This window comes from Chanodichthys erythropterus, chromosome 12 (assembly GCF_024489055.1).
Source record: "Chanodichthys erythropterus isolate Z2021 chromosome 12, ASM2448905v1, whole genome shotgun sequence".
Lineage (NCBI taxonomy): Eukaryota > Metazoa > Chordata > Actinopteri > Cypriniformes > Xenocyprididae > Chanodichthys > Chanodichthys erythropterus.
Window position 1 is genome coordinate 51,158,363 of NC_090232.1, and position 21,919 is coordinate 51,180,281.

Consider the following 21,919-nt stretch of genomic DNA (forward strand, 5'->3'; position numbering starts at 1 on the left):
TTCTTAAAAGTTGTTCTGATTTAAAAAAGAAAAAGAGCTCTTTCATTTCGAGACACAGACATCAAGAATCAGCCTGTGAATCTCAACAGTGGTGAGGATAATAAAGTATGTTGCAGTGCATTCTGGGAGCCACCAATCAAAATTCATCCATGGCTCCCATCATGCATTGCTGCATGAATAAATTATGAGCTTAATTGTTTTAGTAATTTCCTTTATTCTCACTATTATTTTTTCTTTCTCTGTTTTATGTGACTTTTTAGTAGCTTCTTTTCTAATGTTTCTAAAATCAGAATATGTTGCCTGTCACCACTGTTGAGATTGACAGGCTGATTCTTGATGTCTGTGTGTGCCTAAAAGCATATATATATATATATATATATATATATATATATATTTTTTTTTTTTGATCAGAACAACTTTAAGAAATACCTTTGAATTATGTAGAAAAAGCTGATGATCTGCTATAATCAATAATGTAAATCTAACTCAGAGATTGGGCTTTAAATGAGTTCAAGACAAATAATGATTATGTGAAAACATAACAAACACCACCTGATCATCTTTTCTCTTTGCTTGTCTGGCTGTTATAACTTGATTACAGCAACCCAAACAAAATCTAACATTAAAAAGTCAAGGGTCAAGAGCTCAACTAAAGCAAACACTCATCTCCATGATGGTATCTTAAAATTGTGAATTTCTCCTTTGATTCTGCTTGTTAACATCAGATCACCTTCCTGACACATTTAATGTGTTAAAATCATTACACAATGAATGTGTCAAAATGAACACAAGTCCACCGATGAAGAAAGAGGCACAAACTTGCTTAACGGCTTGTGGAGTGACGTAGCAGCAATGTGATTGGATGATAGTTAACACATGTTGTGTTGGACACAGTGTTGTTTCTCTCTCTCTACACATGATCAACTTAAATTGACACAAAAATGTGTTAAAATAGCCATAACACACAAAAAAAATGTGTTATTAATTAACACATCCCATTTGAGAGTGTAACAAGATTGATTCTTCTGCCCCTAAGGCCCTTGGTCATTTATGAAACACCAAAACACTCTATGTCGAATGTATTGTGCCAAACTCAGGTTGATGTCATGTAGTCTGAACCCGGCATTAAACATTTGTTGCATATGTTTTTGTTTCCTCTTGTAAACTCAGTAAATGTATTGTAAAGTGAGATGTTCACTAATTAGGGAGTGGCTAATCAGGACGAAGTCACCATGACGCTACTGATTAGCTGATGACATCACAAGATACAACAGTCTTAAACCTTCACTAATGGCTTTCCTGAGCTGTGACATTATAGACAACACAACTGTAATTTCATCAAATATCTTCAAATTAAATGTTGCAACTAGAAAGTACATGCACTTTGTTTGTTACTTCAGTCATTATAAAGTCTTCTGCAGGTTAATGTTAGACTCTGCATCACTTAGTGGTGAAATAAAGATGCATGGAAGTGTAATTACATTGCTTTGGTTCAATTTCATATGTTGTCCATCAGAGGTCAGTGTGGAAAAATATCAGTTCAAGTTTATGCTCAAGTGTATCTTCTGAATCTTTTGCTTTCTAACTGATGTAAACATTACCATTATTAGGTAATGTACTGTACCATAAAGAGTGATTTCTGTCTGATTTAACTCATAAAACATTGTTTTGTTGGTATCAGTCAATGTATTCAGCTTGATCAAATGACACAGAATATTTTAGACACAAAACCTGTTAGATGTTACCATTTTTTTGTTGTTGTTGTTGTTTTGTTTGTTTTTATTTACATTTCATAGTGGCTGTAAGAAAGAAAAAGACAAAAGGTAATATTTTACACTAAACAGTATGTTTAGTTTCCTAAACTAGTATGTCATATGAGACTCAAGTTCAGTACTTCTTCATCAACTCAACACAACTGAGTTCACTTCAAATAATATAGTATATTTTAACATACACCGATGAGCCACAGAGGATCACCTGCCTAATATGCGGTTGCTCCTCCGTGTGTTTCCAAAACAGCGCTGACCCACCGAGGCACGGACTCTGCAAGACCCCTGAAGGAGTGCTGTGGTTTCTGACAACAAGACGTTAGCAGCAGATCCTACAAGTCCTGTAGGTATCAAGGTGGAGCCACCATGGATCAAAGTCCATGTCAAGGTTCCTCAGATCTTTATTTTTGCCCAATTCTCCTGCGTCCAACACACTGATTACGAGATCTGATTGTTTTACCATCTAATCTACCCAGACGTTACTATGTGGCCTTGTAAGGAAATGATCAATGATATTCCTTCACCTGTGAATGCTCATAATGTTTTGGCTCTTAAGTGTATATTACATTCATAAGCATATTAAGAACCAAGAAAAAACATCATATTTATAATTTTTAATTGTTTTACTGAACATGAGAATTGATCTTGTTTTGTCTGGCAGTTTTTAAGACTTGATTCTGTTATGAAGCATATATTTTAGTTCATTATTTAGTATGTGTGTAATTTTTAATGCGTATATACTGTATAGCATTTCCTTTTTGGATGTTCGATTGAAGGTGTTTCTGGTTAGTTTCATCCGTTCACTCCTGCTGGTTGATTTTGTAACTGCAATAATCCGCTGCCAAAGAGCATCTTTCTCCATTCATAACCATTCAAAAATAGTTGTACATTCTGATGAATCCTTGCAAGTAACTTAAAATTGGCACATATGGAGACTCTAATAATAATTCATAGCTTACTCAACATAACACTCGAAAGCCTTTTGCTTCAGTGTAACATGATATGTTGCTGTACACACATTTCCCAAATGGGAAGTGAAACTACAGCCACAGAAACAGCTAAACATAAAAAAACTTCATTTCCCACAATGCATCTGTTAATGTTCAAAATATTTCATAAACTTTTCTTATTTGCCTCAGTGCTTTTTAATTTGTCTTTTTCAATTAATTTGGTAACAAACTTTACAAAATCAGTCCTGTGGTTGGTGTAAAACATTGTGTCCATTTTGAAAATCGCTGGGATCACATTACCTAAACACGCTGTCGAACAGGGCATTCGAGATTAACCCATATGATTCTGTTAACGGGAGAAGATCGTCCTTTATGCCTGTGATAGATTGAACTCTGTTAGAATCCTTTATTTTTTAGTTGACTCTCTGGCCACGGCAAGCAGAGGATGCAGGGAAGAGCTGAAGGTTGCCTGTTCAATGATGGTAAAGTTGCAATTTTCTTCCAAGTTGGAATGAAGAAATTACAGTCTGACTCTGTTGGGAGATTTCTCTCTCCCGGGCTGAGAGAGAAGACAGTATTCTGTGGTCAAGGCCTGCCGGGCGATGGTCTAACATGTAGTTTGTTGGGAGTGTGAGTTTGCTGGATTGTTCATTATACATAAAAATTAATTTGTGTGTCTGATTGGTTCATCAGCCATTACAACGTTTTTTTCATTAGTGGATGATGTAATTAACATGGTCTAAAATGTTACAAAATGTCCTTTTGTAGTATAAAAGGAACAGAAAGCACTCAAACATATCAAACACTGAACGGAAACAGGGAGGACGGGAAATGGGTTGTGGCTTGTTAGTTCACAGATAGTTTCCTGGTCAAAATTGAGAGGAGTTTTCACACCTAACCCCATATGGAAACACAGACAAACAGTCACTGAACAGCAGAGTTTGACTCTCAACACGTGAGATTTGAACTGATTTTCTGAACTGAACTGATGAAGAAATGAAGTTTCCACTGACAGTTTGTGTGTTTCTGCTGACGGGTAAGAGCTCAAGATCTCTAACACAAGTGTTTATTATCTGTTATTATGGCTTATTATCAGTGTACATGAGTAAAGCTGTGTGTGTGTGTGTGTGTGTGTGTGTGTGTGTGTGTGTGTGTGTGCAGTGATCAGTTCACTGTCTGTGGACATTACAGTGAGAGGAACGGAGAGAGGACGAGTGAGCATTAAGTGCCCTTATCCAGGAGGATATAAAAACTCTTACAAATACTTCTACAAAGGAGTTTTCAGAGAGAGTGTCATTATACTACGATCTGATGGAGGAAAGTCTAAGGACAGATTCACACTGCAGGATGATCGTAAGACCAGATCATTTACAGTGACCATCAGAAACCTGAAGATGGAAGATGCTGGAATATACGGCTGTAGAGCTGGATGGGGAGAATATAAAGAAATCCGGCTGATTGTGAACAGAGGTGCCTGATGTTCATTATTAAACAACAATCTGCTTCATCATTCATGTTTATGTGTCATGCTGTTATTAATATGTATGTGTCATTTGAATGACGTGACCTTGTTTCTCAGCTCCACAGAAGCCAAAACCTGTCCAGATCTCAACATCCACCATTCGTCCATTTACAAACACCAGCACTGAACACACCAGCACAGGTACCTGTACTCATATAAAACACTAGCTTCAACCTCAGCCATCTTCACACACATGCATTTAAGTGAAAATATTGTTAAAGTGAAGTTATTGTGTTTGCATGCATAAGTCATAACTTCAATAAAACATTAATAGTCTGATTATATTGAGTACAGAGACATCAAAGCTTCTCTACACAAATCTAATGCTGCATTCATGGTCATGATGAAATTCCTGTAATTACGAGTTTTCCTCGAAGTTGCATTAGCTTGGAAAGTCTCTATTTCATCAAATGTCCAACTTCTCTCATTTGACATCTTGTAAAAACAAACTAAATGGCAGTGGCTTTGATTGTCAGAGATTAACTGTTTACACCTGGTATTTTTCGTTGTTCCGACAACTGGAACGTTTTGAGCTTGTCCAGTTTCAGTCACTTCCAGAGGTTGTTGAAAATACATTCGACCGGGTTGTGTTCATGGTGTAGATGATCATGTGGTCGCATATGGTTGAACAGCCACAACTCTGACCTACAGCGTAAACATTATGGGAAGAGCGCTAGCCAGACGGGATTTAAACTTTGTCAGCTGAAGACACAAGATTGGTTTTAAGATGAATAAATGTACCAAGCACAATGTTCTCTCACTATTCCTGATCTCTAACACACGCTCACAGCGTTCGGCTGGCAGAAATGAAAGCTGCTGCTCTCCATGTGTTTTTCTGTCATCTCCGGTCTCATTCCTACATAAGTTGCATGAGCTTATTTCATCTAATAGATCAAAAGATATGAAAAGCTTATACATTTACCAACCCATAGACTCTGCCCTCATAGAAATCAGGACAGAAGTTGTTGAAAATGAACATCGTCTACTTGTCTATCAGCCAAAATGCATCGTAATACCAGGTGTAAACAGGCTCTAAGATGCTCCTCTGAACTTCATTCAGATGTATAACAACCGAGCATTTGACATCATTTTACAGCCAGTGTTTTCTTTAGCACTTTCTTTGTTCTGCAGTTTCTGAGAAAAGTAAAAAAAAAAAAAAAATCATTGTGACGTGATTGCTGCATTAATTTACATGGGTTTTTCTTGCATTTGACAGACACATTACAAAAAAGTCACTGTATCAGTTCAGATAAAAAAGTATCTTCTAAATATATTGTATATATCACTAATATATAGTAATTATCACATGACAATAATCCGTGTTAACAGAAAACTTCATAATTTATATGAAGCAATAATATGGCAAACAATGTTATTTGCTTGTTTATGTCTTCATTTCATGAGCGGCTCATTCACACGCCACTGGTGTTTTTCTCTCTGTCAATGACTCAAACAGAAAGTGAGACAAGGACAACAATAGGAAATGCTACATTTGAACTCCATCAGCAAAACACTAGTAAGCACAAATTACACTACCCATAATGCAACTGCCCTCTCTTTGATCATATGATCACACTTTCATCATAAGTAATTGTTTTGAACATTTGTGGAGACACATTTTAGCACCTGTGTAAACATAAAATGATGCACAAATCAGTTTTGATTTGGTTATTTCAGTTTGACGTCAACCGTAAAGAGAAGTGTTTTCTTCTGAAGAGTTGAGGTTTACCATTACAGTTTCACTTTCGCTACACTATAACAACAAAATATTAGATTATTCTTCATAGTGCAATAATCAGAATGAATTATTTCAGCTATGTGATTGTTACTGTTCATTTAACAGTATAATCAGCAGAGTGTTGTTTTATGTAAATATCATGTGTTTATCGATGTGTTCAGACCTGGCTTCTGTTGCTGGCGGTCTGGGTTCGGTTCTGCTGGTTCTGACTCTGTGTTCTGGAATATTCCTCATCCTGAAAAAGAGGAAAAGGAAATGTGGGACAGGTAATGCTTTGTTTGTGATTAGTATTAGTATTATTAAAGTCATGTTTTAGTGTATGAATTGACTTAGTGTTTCTCTGTTTTCATTCAGCTTTAGTTCAGCTAAATGTGCAGCACAATACAGAGGTGGGTGTTCAAATTTTCACCTATAGAAGTTCAGAAATTTGATTGTTTATCGATAAACAGAGAGTATTATCTATATAAACTAGTAAATTATTGATTGTTTTTCAGACTGACCGCATGTATGAAGAGATTCCAAACAGTGACGTCGCCGCGGTAACATATTCATCCAATCAGATGCCTGCATCACACCTTAACAACCGCCCAGAACTCTCTACTGTTTACGCCAAAGTAACCAATCAGCAGCCCGATTTAAACCCCAGTCACACCAACTCGACCAATCAGGTGACAGATACAGACTGTGATTATTATGCCACTATAAAGTCACCTGACCCAACACAGGACAGCAGGACAGAACTGATCTACGTGACAGCAACACATCCACAAAAAATCTCAACAAATGAGGGTCCGATATATTCACTGATCAATGATGAATAAAACACTATACACAGACATTGTGAATGATAAAAATAAAATCTGTTAATCTACATTTCTTTACTGAACTGATTTTTTGACACACTTTTCTGTACTGTTATCTGTAAGTGAATAACATTACTAATCAGAAAAGTTACTAACAACTAAAAAATACGTAGATAAAATGTAAAAATAACATGAAATGTGATATTCTTTGTAATTAATACACCACATCCACAGTTCAATAAAGCCAATAAAAAAGTGAAATATAGCTGCAAGCAGTGATTATGGGGCCAAAAGAGTCAAGGGAGAATGAGAGCATGACCATGATTTGAAATATGAAGTCTGAGTGCAAAATTCAGTGACCTAGGCAAGATATTGCATAAAACACTACACAGATGACACATATCAAGTTTTGTAATGATATGCTATTGTGTTAGGGCATAAAATACAGCATGCAGGTGCTGGTCATATGATTAGAATTTCATCAAAAAGTTGATTTATTTCACTAATTCCATTCAAAAAGTGAAACTTGTATATTATATTCATTCATTACACACAGAATGTTATATTTCAAATGTTTATTTCTTTTCATTTTGATGATTATAACTGACAACTAAGGAAAATCCCAAATTCAGTATCTCAGAAAATTCGAATATTACTTAAGAAAGATAAAATTACTTAAGAAAGATACAAAAAAAAAAAAAAGAAATACAAAGAAAGGATTTTTAGAAATCTTGGCCAACTGAAAAGTATGAACATGAAAAGTATGAGCATGTACAGTACTTAATACTTAGTTGGGGCTCCTTTTGCCTGAATTACTGCAGCAATGCGGCGTGGCATGGAGTCGATCAGTCTGTGGCACTGCTCAGGTGTTATGAGAGCCCAGGTTGTTCTGATAGTGGCCTTCAGCTCTTCTGCATTGTTGGGTCTGGCATATCGCATCTTCCTCTTCACAATACCCCATAGATTTTTTGGTCAGCAGCAGGAAGCATGAAGCGCTCTAAAACTTCCTGGTATACGGCTGCGTTGACCTTGGACCTCAGAAAACACAGTGGACCAACACCAGCAGATGGCTCCCCGAACCATCACTGACTGTGGAAACTTTACACTGGACCTCAAGCAACGTGGATTGTGTGCCTCTCCTCTCTTCCTCCAGACTCTGGGACCCTGATTTCAAAAGGAAATGCAAAATTTACTTTCATCAGAGAACATAACTTTGGACCACTCAGCAGCAGTCCAGTCCTTTTTGTCTTTAGCTGTCTATTATTCAAGAGTGGCTTGACACAAGGAATGCGACAGCTGAAACCCATGTCTTGAATACGTCTGTGCGTAGTGGTTCTTGAAGCACTGACTCCAGCTGCAGTCCACTCTTTGTGAATCTCCCCCACATTTTTGAATGGGTTTTGTTTCACAATCCTCTCCAGGGTGCGGTTATCCTTATTGCTTACACACTTTTTTCTACCACATCTTTTCCTTCTCTTCACCTGTCTATTAATGTGCTTGGACACAGAGCTCTGTGAACAGCCAGCCTCTTTTGCAATGACCTTTTGTGTCTTGCCCTCCTTGTGCAAGGTGTCAATGGTCGTCTTTTGGACAACTGTCAAGTCAGCAGTCTTCCCCATGATTATGTAGCCTACAGAACTAGACTGAGAGACCATTTAAAGGCCTTTGCAGGTGTTTTGAGTTAATTAGCTGATTAGAGTGTGGCACCAGGTGTCTTCAATATTGAACCTTTTCACAATATTCTAATTTTCTGAGATACTGAATTTGGGATTTTCCTTAGTTGTCAGTTATAATCATCAAAATTAAAAGAAATAAACATTTGAAATATATCAGTCTGTGTGTAATGAATGAATATAATATACAATTTTCACTTTTTGAATGGAATTAGAGAAATAAATCAACTTTTTGATGATAATCTAATTATATGACCAGCACCTGTATTACTACAAAATTCTGAATGGCCGATATGGGAAAGATGGGTATCATTTGACTCAATGTGTCACACTGAATGTCAAGAGATCAATCTTATGATCTTTAGTCTTACCCTTTAGAAGTTATAGGCAAAAATATCAATGTTCCATTATTCAGCAACACTAGGTGGGGCTGTGCCGAAACTCCTCACTTACTCTCAGAGTATGATGGCTATTAAGTGTACCATTGTTTTTCTTCTTTATATGTCAAAATATGTCCCTATCTCATGGACACTTTACTATCCCATGAGGCCACGGGAGAGGATTTGTGAATGGAGGTGAAGCGACACTGGTAGGTCACATGATAACGACAGCATTGTGAATATAGTATATCCAGATTAGATTCATGCTACACTATTTTATTCTATACAGAACATGCCTTTCTGTAAAGTAATTACTTACGCAAAATAAGTACCTTCTCAATGCCAGAGTATGTACTTGCTTCCAGAAGACTGAATACAAAATAATATCTTTCTAATCAAATATATGCCATATATTGCAGTTATAATATTCAGTAAGCAACTTGACTGGAGTGTTGTGTAAAGCACATTTTATATACTGTGTAAATGTCACACGTACTCCTTCCCCCTTCTGAAGAAATGGATCATTCCTTCATCCACCTCTCTCTGCAAACACTGCTTAATAAAGTTATGTTTAATAAAGTTTGGTGAATTGGTAAACCATTACAGAGGACATGTAGAGCTGATGTGGTTAGAGAGACAGAAAAGGGAAGGAAATGTTCATTTCAGTTTCTGATGCAGCAAGGTTTTTCAGTCAGAAGAGAAACGACAGTAACGTTTGTCACACTGAATTTGTTTTTTTTTTATTTTAGTGAAACTCTTGTCAAAGTTCATCATGTGGGATGTTCTGCTACTCTTTTCCAGCATCTGTACAGGTGAGTTTGTTTATTTGTCTTTCTTTTTTTTTCACATGATCATCAGTCCCATATGAATAATATTTATAAGTTAAGTCTCCTGTTCACACATAACAGCTCTATATAATGATATTTGTGTTTCAGCTGTTGTTGTAGGAGCTCCAGATACAGTTACAGGACACAGAGGAGAGAGAGTTGAGATCAGGTGCCCATATGAACCTGGATATGAATCAAATTCAAAGTATTTTTGTAAAGGGCACTGTTTATTGTCAAACAAAATCATCATTAAATCAGGATCTCCAGCTCAACACAAGAGATTCTCTCTGACTGACGACACGACAAACAGAGTTTTAACCGTCACCATCACTGATCTGAGAACAGAGGATCAAGGCAAATACTGGTGTGGTGTGCAGAGGAATTATGCTGTTGATGTCTATTCAGAGATTATGTTGCTTGTTAAAGAGGGTAAGTGATTAATTTTGTTAATAGCAGAAATAACTATGGCAACAGGTCAAGAGTGATTGACCAAGTCATTAATCTTGTAAGTTCACTGATGTTGTTCTGTTGAGCTGATGTCTGTTTAGACTAGAGTTTGTTAAATATACAGCAATAATCCACCAGTGGTAGTGTGTTACAGTGACTTTAATTTAATGAGCACATCACAAAAACAGAGTGATAAAATCAGAGATTAAATGTAATCAAAATGAATTCAGTATTTTTAAGTTAAATCCAATGTCCGTGTTTTAAGTTGATCTTTTCTGTGATCCTTCAGATAAAAAGATCACTGAAGTTTCAACCATCAGCTCTTTTTCAGAAACACAGTCGTCTTTCAGCACAACAGATCTGAATCTACAATCAGGTCAGTTCATCTGTCTGTCGCTCTATATGACTCTATTTTGAACATCTAACAGTACTTTAATATATATGTTACATGATTCCTTTGAGAATAAATATTATTAATAAATGTGTTAAAGGTGTTGAAGACTGACGATTTAGTCCACAGAAATTTGCTCCGGTGGGATTTTCCCTTTTATTAAACATTTGCAAGTTGCTTTGGATAAGGAAGTGTCTTTAAAATGAACATTAAAATGTAAATGTAGAGCTTCGTTTATCTGTTCATGTTTGTATCGCGTGAGCGGCTCGTTCACACGTCACTGGTGTTTCTCTCTGTCAGTGACTCATCGGACAGTAAGTGAAACAGCAAGAACAGGAAATACTACAGTTGAACTCCATCAGCCAATCACTAGTAAGCACACAAGCTACACTACCCATAATGCAACGGCTCCCTCTTTGATCACATGATCACTCCTTTGCGAGGAAATGAGTTTGATGTGTGGAGGCACATATTCATGTGGTTAATTTGGCTTGACATCAATCATAGACAGAAGTGTTTTCCTCTGAAGAGTCGAGGTTTACCAGTGCAGTTTCACTTCAGTTACACAATTTTATTACAATAATACAATACTTTATCATTACTGTGTTTCAGTGCATAATTTTACACCTTCACCTTATTTTTATTATGTTCAGGTTAGTTAGGTCAAATCTGACATATAATGATTTTAAAATACTTAAGGTCAGACATGGAGACTTCTCCTTGGTTCTTGCTCCAAAAAAAATATCAAAAGAAAAAAAAAATAATATATATATATATATATATATATATATATATATATATATATATATATATATATATTGACATATCAATGATAAGATTATAGTTCATTTAACAGTATAATCAGAATCACTACTGTTTAATATTGTGTTTGTTGCGTTCAGACCTGGCATCTGTTGCTGGCGGTCTGGGTTCGGTTCTGCTGGTTCTGACTCTGTGTTCTGGAACAATCCTCATCCTGAAAAAGAGGAAAAGGAAATGTGGGACAGGTAATGCTTTTTTTTTTTTGCAATTAATGTTATTATTATTAAAGTCCTGTTTTAGTGTATGAATTGACTTAGTGTTTCTCTGTTTTCATTCAGCTTTAGTTCAGCAGAATGTGCAGCACAATACAGAGGTGGGTGTTCAAATCGTTACCTGCAGATCAGAAATACATGTGAAATGATTGTTTATTAACAAATAGAGTATTATCTAAATAAACTAGTAAATTATTGATTGTTTTCAGACTGACCGCACGTATGAAGAGATTCCAAACAGAGACGTCGCCATGGAAACATCCTCATCCAATCAAACGCCTGCATTAGACCTCAACAACCTTCCAGAAGTCTCTGCTGTTTACGCCACAGTAACCAAACAGCAGCCTGATTCAAACCTCAGTCACACCCACTCGACCAATCAGGTGACAAATCCAGACTGCGATTATTATGCCACTATAAAGTCACCTGACCCAACACAGGACAGCAGGACAGAACTGATCTACGTGACAGCAACACATCCACAAAAAATCTCAACACATCCACAAATCATTTCAAGAAATGAGGGTGTGATATATTCAACAATTAAACATAAATAAAATCTACATGAGTTTAATGATTCAATAGTTTGACATACTTTTGTGTACAAAACAATTTATAAAGTGTATAATGTATTAATAAAGTTTATTATTATTATTATTATTATGCTTTAACAAGCGGCTAACAACAAAAAAATAAATGAATATAATTTTAATATTTTTTTTTGTAGTTAGTGCACCTTATTTACAGTTAAAGCAAATCAGGTATTTTTAAGTCTCCTCTCCTGTAGCTGCTGTGTGAAGTTATTATGGAGCTACACTTTTTGTATAAATTTCAGTCAAATCCTATAGATTTACTTTTGCTGTAATACTTGAGCTTTCAAATATTAAATGCACATTTGAAACAGTTTTTTGTACAGGTAAGTTAAGTGTCATCCTAAACAAATGAGCCGCTGCATTGTAAAACATGTAAATACAGAAAGCAGCTTCCACAAATGTCCTATCGAATGAAGATGCAAAAAAATGACAAAAAAAAATGTTATTTTTTGTAACCGCTCTGCTATGATATCTGCCACAGTTGTTGAGTCTCTGCTCGAGGTTCAGGCTTCTCAAGCAAGCATCAGAGTTTGATCACACACTTTAGCCTCTAGCTGAAAATTGCAAAGCATTCCCATCTCGTGATTTTATGAATTACATCATCAGTGATTAGTCATCGTCAACTTGACTCCACTGTCAAAGGTGCTCAGTGGATTTAATCCATAAATACCTTCATAACATCTCGCCCTCTACAGGTGATGTCAAAGCCCTACACAGAGCTTCATAACAAATCTCCAAGTAAACGACTGAAATCAGCTGAAAAGGGACGGTGAACTCATGAAAAGACAGTAGTTTCACTGTCAATGTATGGCCTTGAATTACACTCTTCTTTATTTACTTGATAAATAACTTTATTCTCAGGTGAATGTTCAGTCTTCAGCAGATTTCAAAACTCACCATCCTTACATTCATGGAAATATTGACCTGTGCTGTGCTGTGATGTTTTATACTCCATATTAAACCATTATGAACAGCAGTTTGCTCATTACATTAAGATTTAAAGATAGTTCAGGAGCATTTAAAATGAACTATTGACAGTTAGAAGGGATTAAAACTCAATAGAAAAGCACGTGCAGTTTGTCAGAGTAAATGTGCTCTTTTTTTAAGACGTCCTTTAGAGCTAATGTGGCCAGACAGACAGGAAGGGGAAGGAAATGTGAATTTTAGCTGCTGATGCTGCTTGTTGGTCACTGTGAGAATGACAGTAGCGTTTGTCACACAGAGTTTGGTGTTTTATTTTAGAGAAACTCTTGTCAAAGTTGATCATGTGGGACGTTCTGCTGCTCTTTTCCAGCATCTGTACAGGTGAGTTTGAGACTCTGAGCTCTTATACACACAGTTTGACATGATCTCTTGATTATCACATGATCATCAGACTCATATCAATGATATTTATAAGTTATTATTCTGGCCTGCTGATGTCTCTTGCTCACACATAACAGCTCTATATAATGATATTTGTGTTTCAGCTGTTGTTGTAGGAGCTCCAGTTACAGTTACAGGACACAGAGGAGAGAGAGTTGAGATCAGATGCTCATATGAATCTGGATATGAATCAAATTCAAAGTATTTTTGTAAAGGCGAGTGCATCATTGGAATTAAAAACATCATGGTTAAATCAGGATCTCCAGCTAAAGACGAGAGATTCTCTCTGACTGACGACAAGAAGAACAGAGTTTTCACCGTCACCATCACTGATCTGAGAACAGAGGATGAAGGACTATACTGGTGTGCTGTGGAGAGGACTTTAACTTCTGATTTGTCTTTAAGTGATCTCTATTCAGAGATTTTGTTGCAGGTTAAACAGGGTAAGTGAACAAATTAATGTAATATGTGTTTTGAATTGAATTCAGTGTCACTTTAAGTTGATCTTTCCTGTCATCCATCAGATAAAAAGACAACTGAGGTTTCAACAATCAGTCCATTTTCAAAAACTTCGTCATCATATTTCAGTACAACACCACTGAATCCACAATCAGGTCAGTTCATCTGTCTGTCACTCTTTATGACTATATTTGAATGTGATGCATGTATATATCAGTTTAAAGACATTAAATGTGTGTTACAGGTCACGTCTCACATTCAGAGTCTGTCATCTATGTCTGTGTTGGGTTAGTCATCATGGTGATCGTCTTCCTCATTGTGCTGACGGTGTTGTGCAAACAGAAAAAGAGCAAGAATTTACCAAAAGTTACACAATTAGGACTTTCCCAGCATGGTCAGCATGGATCACACACAAACACACACTCATTTACTTAGAGATTCTAAATGGGAATATGCCATAAGCTTTTAAAAGTGCTGTATGTACATTTTATTGTTATTTTACTAAAGCATAAAAAATGACATAATACACTCTAACAAATGCTGGGTTAAAAACAACCCAAGTTGGGTTGAAAATGGACAAACCCAGCAATTGGGTTGTTTTAACCCAGTGGTTGGGTTAAATGTTTGCCCAACGTGCTGGGTAGTTTTATTTAACTCAACTGTTGTATAAAAATTACTGTATTGCTTGCTTAAAATGAACCCAAAATATGCTGGAAATTAACATTTATTAATATGTTTAATAAATGAGCATTTATTAATAAGATAATGAATAATAAACAATAAACATTTATTAAATTGCTTATTAATAAATGTACACCTTTTGATTATTATTGTTGCCTCTAGTAATTATGTGTCTGATTTTTAATTTCTCACCTATTTTAGATTCATTTTAAGCCACACATATAGTCATTTTTAATCTGTAGTTGGGTTAAATAAAACTACCCAGCAGGTTAGGCAAACATTTAACCCAACCACTGGGTTAAAACAACCCATTTGCTGGGTTTGTCCATTTTCAACCCAACTTGGGTTGTTTTTAACCAAACATTTTTTTAGAGTGTACGTTTGCAGGTATTTAGGAAACATGCTAAGTTTACATACTTGTTTCTCTGAAAAAAACAAAAAACAAACAAAAAAAACAATGCTACAGCCAGTTATTTGAAATGTGCCTTCCATATGGGAATGTCTGTTCCTGTCATGGTGATCCTGCCCACTGCCAGTTTACCCAATAGTATTTCGACACCCTGGGTTGCCAAACACAGTATATTTCAGTCATGCAAGCCAGCAGATGAACTGGATCAGAGATAGATTCTTCTCATAGATTCTATCCAACATAAAATTTATCCGCATCCATCTAAAAAGCTATTTTAGATAAATCAACTTATTAATTTACAATTACAATTATAATTGAATGAGTTACAATTTACAATTGCGCTTGTTCATGTCCTCAATCTGGCAACCCGTGTGAATGTCGAATCTGAGGAGGAGGGGGAAGGGGAAACAACTTCATCTAAAATTTTGAATTTGGACTGCAGTATCCATTTAAACCACAAGCTCTCAATATTGCATACTGCTCCTTTAAATGCAGCAATAAATACCATTTTAATCCAACAATAATAAAACATCCTAATGCTAACAGAAAATGTTCTGCATTTATACAATTATTTAAAGAAACCTTTAAATAAATACTTTATGTTTCAACTAGATCTCATGAGAAAACTATTTTACAAAATGGCAATTTCATATGAATTTGTACAACCTTTTCTTTATAGAAATAATGTAAACCTAAACATAAACTTCATACGAAAAAGTACAGAATTAGCCAGCAATTTACCAAAATGTAAAAATGTTACAACTTGCCATGAAAGTGTGTTTTATATTTTTATTGTTTTTACAAATAAGGTCATCATGGCCGTCCCAAATAGGTGGATTTGATAGGTTTATCTCACTTTATTTAGGGGACCAAAATCCCCTAAAAATGATTAAGCAGTTAACACAAGTTTCTCTCTTCACTTTCTAACATTTAATGTTTGAATATTAATTCTCCTCATGTTTTGACAGTCTCCATCGGGCTTTTGCCTTTGAATACAACTGCCAAGAACGCTGCAGAGGTGAGTGATGATGATCTTATGTTTATGAGCTCCTGAAAACACCTGCCTGAAGGTCTTTATAATTGTTGCACATTGGTTTGGAGCTGCTGACTCTGGACGTCTTTCTTCTGCTCACCAGAATCTAAAACTCAACATATATCTTCTAGTGAAATATCAACTTCAAATAATGATGCAGTGTACAAATGTCGATGGGTTTGGAAAATAAAATTAGTTCTTTTGCAGGACATTGACTGGAATGACCATAATTATCAGGAAATCAGTGAGTTTCAGTGCAAGAACAAAGACATCTCTACTATCTACACTACAGCAGAAAGTCCAGATGATCCAATGATCTACTCCACTGCAGATGCACCAGATGATCCAATGATCTACTACACTGCAGATAAACCAGATGATTTCACAATCTACTCAACTGCAGATAAACCAAACTCAACCGTCTACTCAACAGTAGATAAGCCAGTTTCAACCATCTACTCAAAGGCAGAAAGTCCAGATGATCCAAAGATCTTCTCAACTTCAGAAAGTCCAATGATCCAATGATCTTCTCAACTTCAAATTCACCAGACGATCCAATGACCTTCTAAACTTTAGAAAGTCCAATGATCCAATGATCTTCTCAACTTCAAATTCACCAGATGATCCAATGACCTTCTAAACTTCAGAAAGTCCAATGATCCAATGATCTTTTCAACTTCAAATTCACCAGACGATCCAATGACCTTCTAAACTTCAGAAAGTCCAATGATCCAATGATCTTCTCAACTTCAAATTCACCAGATGATCCAATGACCTTCTAAACTTTGGAAAGTCCAATGATCCAATGATCTTCTCAACTTCAAATTGACCAGATGATCCAATGACCTTCTAAACTTCAGAAAGTCCAATGATCCAATGATCTTCTCAACTTCAAATTCACCAGATGATCCAATGACCTTCTAAACTTCGGAAAGTCCAATGATCCAATGATCTTCTCAACTTCAAATTCACCAGATGATCCAATGACCTTCTAAACTTCAGAAAGTCCAATGATCCAATGATCTTCTCAACTTCAAATTCACCAGATGATCCAATGACCTTCTAAACTTCAGAAAGTCCAATGATCACAGTAGATCGACTGCCTCTCATCATCTTAATGTAGTGGAAACTGAACCCACAATGCAACAGTGATGGGACAAAAAAATCCCAAATTTTAAGAAGACATTTTGGATATATCAGGGTTTAAATGATGTCCTCATCTGCTTGACAGTCAGTCCATATCTATATTCTTCAGCTTTTGTAGGTTTATTGTAAATTTAGTAAATTCATTATTTTACTATTATTGTTTGTTACACAATGAGCAGTGACCTAAGTTGTATGTTATATTATGCACATTGCATGTGTTATTTGTTTATTTATGTGAAATACAGACAATGTTGCATCTTATCCTATGGGTTTACAGGGATATATTTCAATGAACTCTATATAATTAAACAATGATGTTTATAGCAGTTGTCTTACACTGGAGTGACACACAATGAAGTGTTTTGACTTATTAAATGACAAGGAAATAGACACAGAGAGACAAACTCAAAAGATCTATATAGATGAATCTTCGGTTTATGGACAAATGACTATATACTTTATCTTCAGGTAAATGTGTCTTCTTATTGAATAAATGTAATTAATTCAACTCTAACTTAATGGTCGCGTGATTTTTAGCATGCCTTCTGTAAAGTGTGAGTGTGTTTTCTGTTGTTTCTGCAGAACCGAATTAATCCATGTGGAAATTGAGTATGAGAGACGGGAAGTAAAGTGAAATTGTGAGAAGTGTGTTCGGTTACTACTTCTTGTTACTAATGAAAGTTTTTTCATTCAAAGCCACAAGGAATAAAGAGGAACTCATGCCACATAGGTCACAGTATGACATAAGTCTTCATCAACAAAACACTTTATAAGTCAATAGTTCTGTGTTTTGATTGCTTCTGAAGCTGTTTAGTCTGAACCTGAGACAGAGCAGCAGAAGACAAAAGAAGAGGTCACAAGAGGACACATCTCGTCACATTCATAACAAAACCACAACCCAGAAACTACCTGAAACACACCAAAAGCTTCGACAGATCATTTAATAAGAGAGAAGAATGAAGATCATCTCAACTTTCACACTACTGATGATTCCTGGTAAGTATCTGAGGAAATCAGCTGGTCTCATTTAAGCCTCATAAGGGAAATTTTTAATACATTTTATTTTGATCTGTTGTAGGAGTCGTGAGCTCCATCAGTGTGACAGGATATCCGGGAGGAAGAGTCAACATCACATGCAAATATGATGAAGAGTATACACTGAATATAAAGTATTTTTGTAAAGGTCGGTGGGCAACATGCTCTGACCGCATCAGAAGTGATAAGAAAGATAAATGGGTTCATTCTGGAAGATTCTCTCTGTATGACAGCACAAGATCAGCAGCTTTCTATGTGACCATCAGAAATCTGAGTCAGTGGGATTCTGGAACATACTATTGTGCGGTCGATAAATATGGGATAGATTTCCACACCGAAGTGAAGCTGAAAGTTGGAACAGGTCAGTAACTCAAATGCATTTAAGCCTTATTTTGACCATGACCATCACAAATGCTGTTTTTTTGTTTTGTTTTTTTGGTAATTTGGTGCACACATTTTATTTTCTGACCCTATTGGCTGATATTTGCTCTTGTTTACTTACTTAATTTTAAGATTTTTCATTTTGCATGTCAAGTAAATCTTGAATTAAGAATGTCAAGTCTCCTTTTTTATTTCTTAAGCCCTTTATACAATAGAGATCGTAATAATAGATTATATAATAGTAGATTCACAGAAATAAACAGAAAAGCAACAGAATCAATGATGCAAACTTCATCAAATAAGAAACAAATTCAAATTCTGTAAAATGGCTATATACCCATTTTAATTTTTTTTTTTTTACATTTTGTTGTATTTATTATCCCCCCAACCTCCAACTAATCATACACACATTTCTACAATCCTTAACTTCATGAAAAGATTTGGTCTTACCAAGGATTGAGAGCGTTGAATGACGATTAGAGGTTTCAAGGTGGAGTCCACGCCGGCTCAGTCAGGGTTCGGTGCTCTTGAGGCTCGATGGAGTAAAGTAATTGCAGGTTCAGATAATAGTCTTATGTAAAAAGTAATTTCACTCTGAGTCTTGTTTAGAAAAGTTTACGAATCGCCAAATACAATAGCTTCGATTTAATAACAAGATACAGAAATAAAAAATTACAAAGAACATAAAAGCGAGTAAAGTCTTCACCCGGGGTGTGGCAATCTTCTGTTGTACAACTTCCAATATATATAGTCTAAACACATCCTCCTTCCTGACTTAAAAACATCTCCTTGTTTGTTAGAGTACAAGATACAGAGGTCATCTACAGGTTGCACACATGCAGCACGTCTTAACACATTTTCTAACTTAAACTCAACGACTTTCATATTAAACATTGTAGTTCTGCAAAAAGACATATAGCTTGTATTAAAAATATACATTTCGATTAACTTGTGGTAAAAAACATACGTTAGCCTTGCATTAGTTCTTCTTAAATCTTCCCCTTTCTGCAACTAAAGCATACACTGTCGTTAGCTCTGCTTATCACTTCTAAGAAAAATAAGAAAATTTAGAAGAAACAAAAATACATATTGGCCATTCTAAATGTTGACCTCTTTGGCCTTTAACTATAATACTCAGACTGAACCGGCGCTGAAGCTTTTATATTCAAAGCCTCAACCTCGTTTGTAATCTGTTCCAAGTCACACATAAAAGTATTCAACATACATGATTGTTTAATAAGCATGATCAATCTCAAATTAATTCTTTGCTGTTGTCTCAATAATTTAAGCATTTCCTTGGCCTTCGGATCCATCTTCATTTCTTCCACTCTCGTGGTTCTTCTTCTCTTCCTCATCTTGTTTCTTCTTGATTTTATCTTGTTCTTTTTGCAAACCTTGAGTAATCAGATTGAGCATATCAACTCTAGGTTTCTCCTGATGAATTAGTTCATTTAGTAGGAAATTTTCAGTACAGTTCATATTTGTTAGAGCAGTTTCCACAACAATTTCTATAATATACTTAAAGTGCTCTATTTTCATGCACTAATTTTGTACTTAACATACTAAAAATTCTTCTTTAGGACTGCTTAAGATCATCTTAAGAACATGAAAGTGTACTCAACTGTGCTATTTTGAGACAGCATGAAATATGAACTAAAATGTGCTTTTAATATACTATCTCTGTATTTAAAAAATGTATTTAGATACTACTTATAGTACATTTGAACCCATAGTGTACTACAAGTGGTAACTAAATATATATTTTTAAATACAGAGATAATATATTAAAAGCACATTTTAGTTCATATTTCATGCTGTCTCAAAATAGCACAGTTGTGTACACTTAGATGTTCTTAAGATGATCTTAAGAAGTACTAAAGAAGTATTTTTAGTATATTAAGTACAAAATTAGTGCGCGAAAATAGAGCATTTTAAGTACATTAGAGAAGTGTACTTTTTTTCACCTGGGAAAAGACAATAGTGTCATTTTTCAGCTAGAGTTAGTGTTGGTTCAGATTCAGTTCAATGTAAAAATGAATTGCAAGCAGCTCTACTGAAGACACTGGTGTTGTTATCAAGTTCAGATGTGTATATATTTGTGTTGTCAAACAAAAAAGATACTGAGGAAGAACAACTATTATTTTAAGCGATTTGGTGCACAAATCACATTAAAGTTCAGTAATGAAACTCTAACAATCGCTGATTGGTTCTTTCAGTACTGCGACACCAACCAATTGGAGGTACTTCCTCATTTACGTGGCTTTATTTATACCGTATCCTAGCTGCGATCAGCACGCCGCACAATATGAGAACTCCTATCATCCCACCTCCTCCCCAGCACCACCTGTAGAGATCTGCTACGGGGTTTCTATCATTCTGCAGCAGCCTGTCCTTTGTTGTTATTTTGACTAAGCTGAACAATTATGTATTTGCTCAGCAGCAGCGTAGCAGATCTCATCCGCCACAATCAAGCCTATGTAGATTCCATGTTCCTAGCTAATAAAATACTGGTTGAAATATTCACTCCGAGAGTTGTCATGATTGAACTGCAGAGACAATATTAGCTCAAATGTGTTTCAGATGTTTTGATCTTCTGTTTTTTCAGATCCGTATTTGATCATCGGTCTGTCTGTCCCTCCAGTTCTTATCATCATGTCATTCATAGTGACTCACTGCAAGAAGCGTCAGACTCGAGGACAAAATCTCTCCACAAACCCCTCTGATCCTTCTTATATGGTTTATACTATTCCACATTCCACAACGGTTTAATCTACTATCGCAGAGGTCTTCAACACTGCTCCTGGGGACCCACTGTCCTGCAGAGTTTAGCTCCAACCCTAATCAAACACACCTGAACCAGCTAATCAATCCATCTCTTCTGGAATGCTTGAAAATCACAAGCAGGTGTGCTGAAGCAGGTTGGAAATACATTTTGCAGGACAGTGGGTCCCCAGGAGCCGAATTACCAATAAAATTCTCAGAGTCAGAGAATGAAGAAACATGTTCAGACTATAAAATGGTGAGCGTCAGTCAGTGATTATAGCAAATACATGTTAGTGATCAACGTTTTCAGATTGTTATTTGCTCAATAAACAAAACTTCCTACTAGTGATTTATGTAATTTGCTCAATAAACTTATCCTAAATTTGCATGTATTGTTTGTGTATAACTAACAACAAAATAAAAGATAATTGTATTTTATAGCATTGCAGTCTTATTATTCTAACATCAATCTGGTTGGCAATGTGTGAAAGTGTTATAATTCCTCAAATTTTATTAAATA

At 35.7% G+C, this 21,919-nt stretch overlaps 2 protein-coding genes across 4 annotated transcripts; both read left to right on the top strand.

The window, feature by feature from the left end:
• The first annotated feature begins 665 nt into the window (after positions 1-665).
• Positions 666-12,215, top strand: LOC137032452 (polymeric immunoglobulin receptor-like). The gene is made up of 15 exons (XM_067404215.1): positions 666-1,823; positions 2,020-3,755; positions 3,881-4,189; positions 4,299-4,382; positions 5,698-5,757; positions 6,141-6,245; positions 6,334-6,368; positions 6,474-6,797; positions 9,581-9,647; positions 9,771-10,091; positions 10,399-10,485; positions 10,801-10,872; positions 11,403-11,507; positions 11,601-11,635; positions 11,744-12,215. The coding sequence occupies exons 2-15, from the start codon at positions 3,716-3,718 to the stop codon at positions 12,089-12,091; spliced, it is 1,992 nt and encodes a 663-aa protein (XP_067260316.1). The 5' UTR covers positions 666-1,823; positions 2,020-3,715; the 3' UTR covers positions 12,092-12,215.
• A 148-nt stretch (positions 12,216-12,363) lies between these two features.
• Positions 12,364-21,803, top strand: LOC137031698 (protein CD300H-like). Of its 3 annotated transcripts, XR_010896598.1 has the most exons (9): positions 12,364-13,432; positions 13,597-13,935; positions 14,017-14,106; positions 14,196-14,345; positions 16,010-16,059; positions 16,282-17,688; positions 17,803-18,216; positions 18,299-18,616; positions 21,242-21,803. XR_010896598.1 is itself a non-coding variant. In XM_067402868.1 (6 exons), exons 1-6 carry the CDS (start codon positions 13,393-13,395, stop codon positions 16,597-16,599), a joined length of 987 nt encoding a protein of 328 aa, XP_067258969.1. In that variant the 5' UTR covers positions 12,364-13,392; the 3' UTR covers positions 16,600-17,734. The 3 variants fall into 3 exon arrangements, 2 of the variants coding, with proteins under 2 accessions (XP_067258969.1, XP_067258970.1); XM_067402868.1 differs by lacking the exons at positions 17,803-18,216; positions 18,299-18,616; positions 21,242-21,803 and having other exon boundaries at positions 16,282-17,734; XM_067402869.1 differs by lacking the exons at positions 14,196-14,345; positions 17,803-18,216; positions 18,299-18,616; positions 21,242-21,803 and having other exon boundaries at positions 16,282-17,734.
• The last annotated feature ends 116 nt before the right edge of the window (positions 21,804-21,919 follow it).

Bases quoted from the DNA above. Each gene is read 5' to 3' on its own strand.
- LOC137031698 (XM_067402868.1), top strand. From the start codon at position 13,393: ATGTGGGACGTTCTGCTGCTCTTTTCCAGCATCTGTACAG. The intron at 13,936-14,016 runs GTAAGTGAACAA...GTCATCCATCAG, and splicing joins TTTGTTGCAGGTTAAACAGG to ATAAAAAGACAACTGAGGTT. The intron at 14,346-16,009 runs GTCAGCATGGAT...ATGTTTTGACAG, and splicing joins ATTAGGACTTTCCCAGCATG to TCTCCATCGGGCTTTTGCCT.
- LOC137032452 (XM_067404215.1), top strand. From the start codon at position 3,716: ATGAAGTTTCCACTGACAGTTTGTGTGTTTCTGCTGACGG. The intron at 9,648-9,770 runs GTGAGTTTGTTT...TTTGTGTTTCAG, and splicing joins CTTTTCCAGCATCTGTACAG to CTGTTGTTGTAGGAGCTCCA. The intron at 10,092-10,398 runs GTAAGTGATTAA...GTGATCCTTCAG, and splicing joins TATGTTGCTTGTTAAAGAGG to ATAAAAAGATCACTGAAGTT.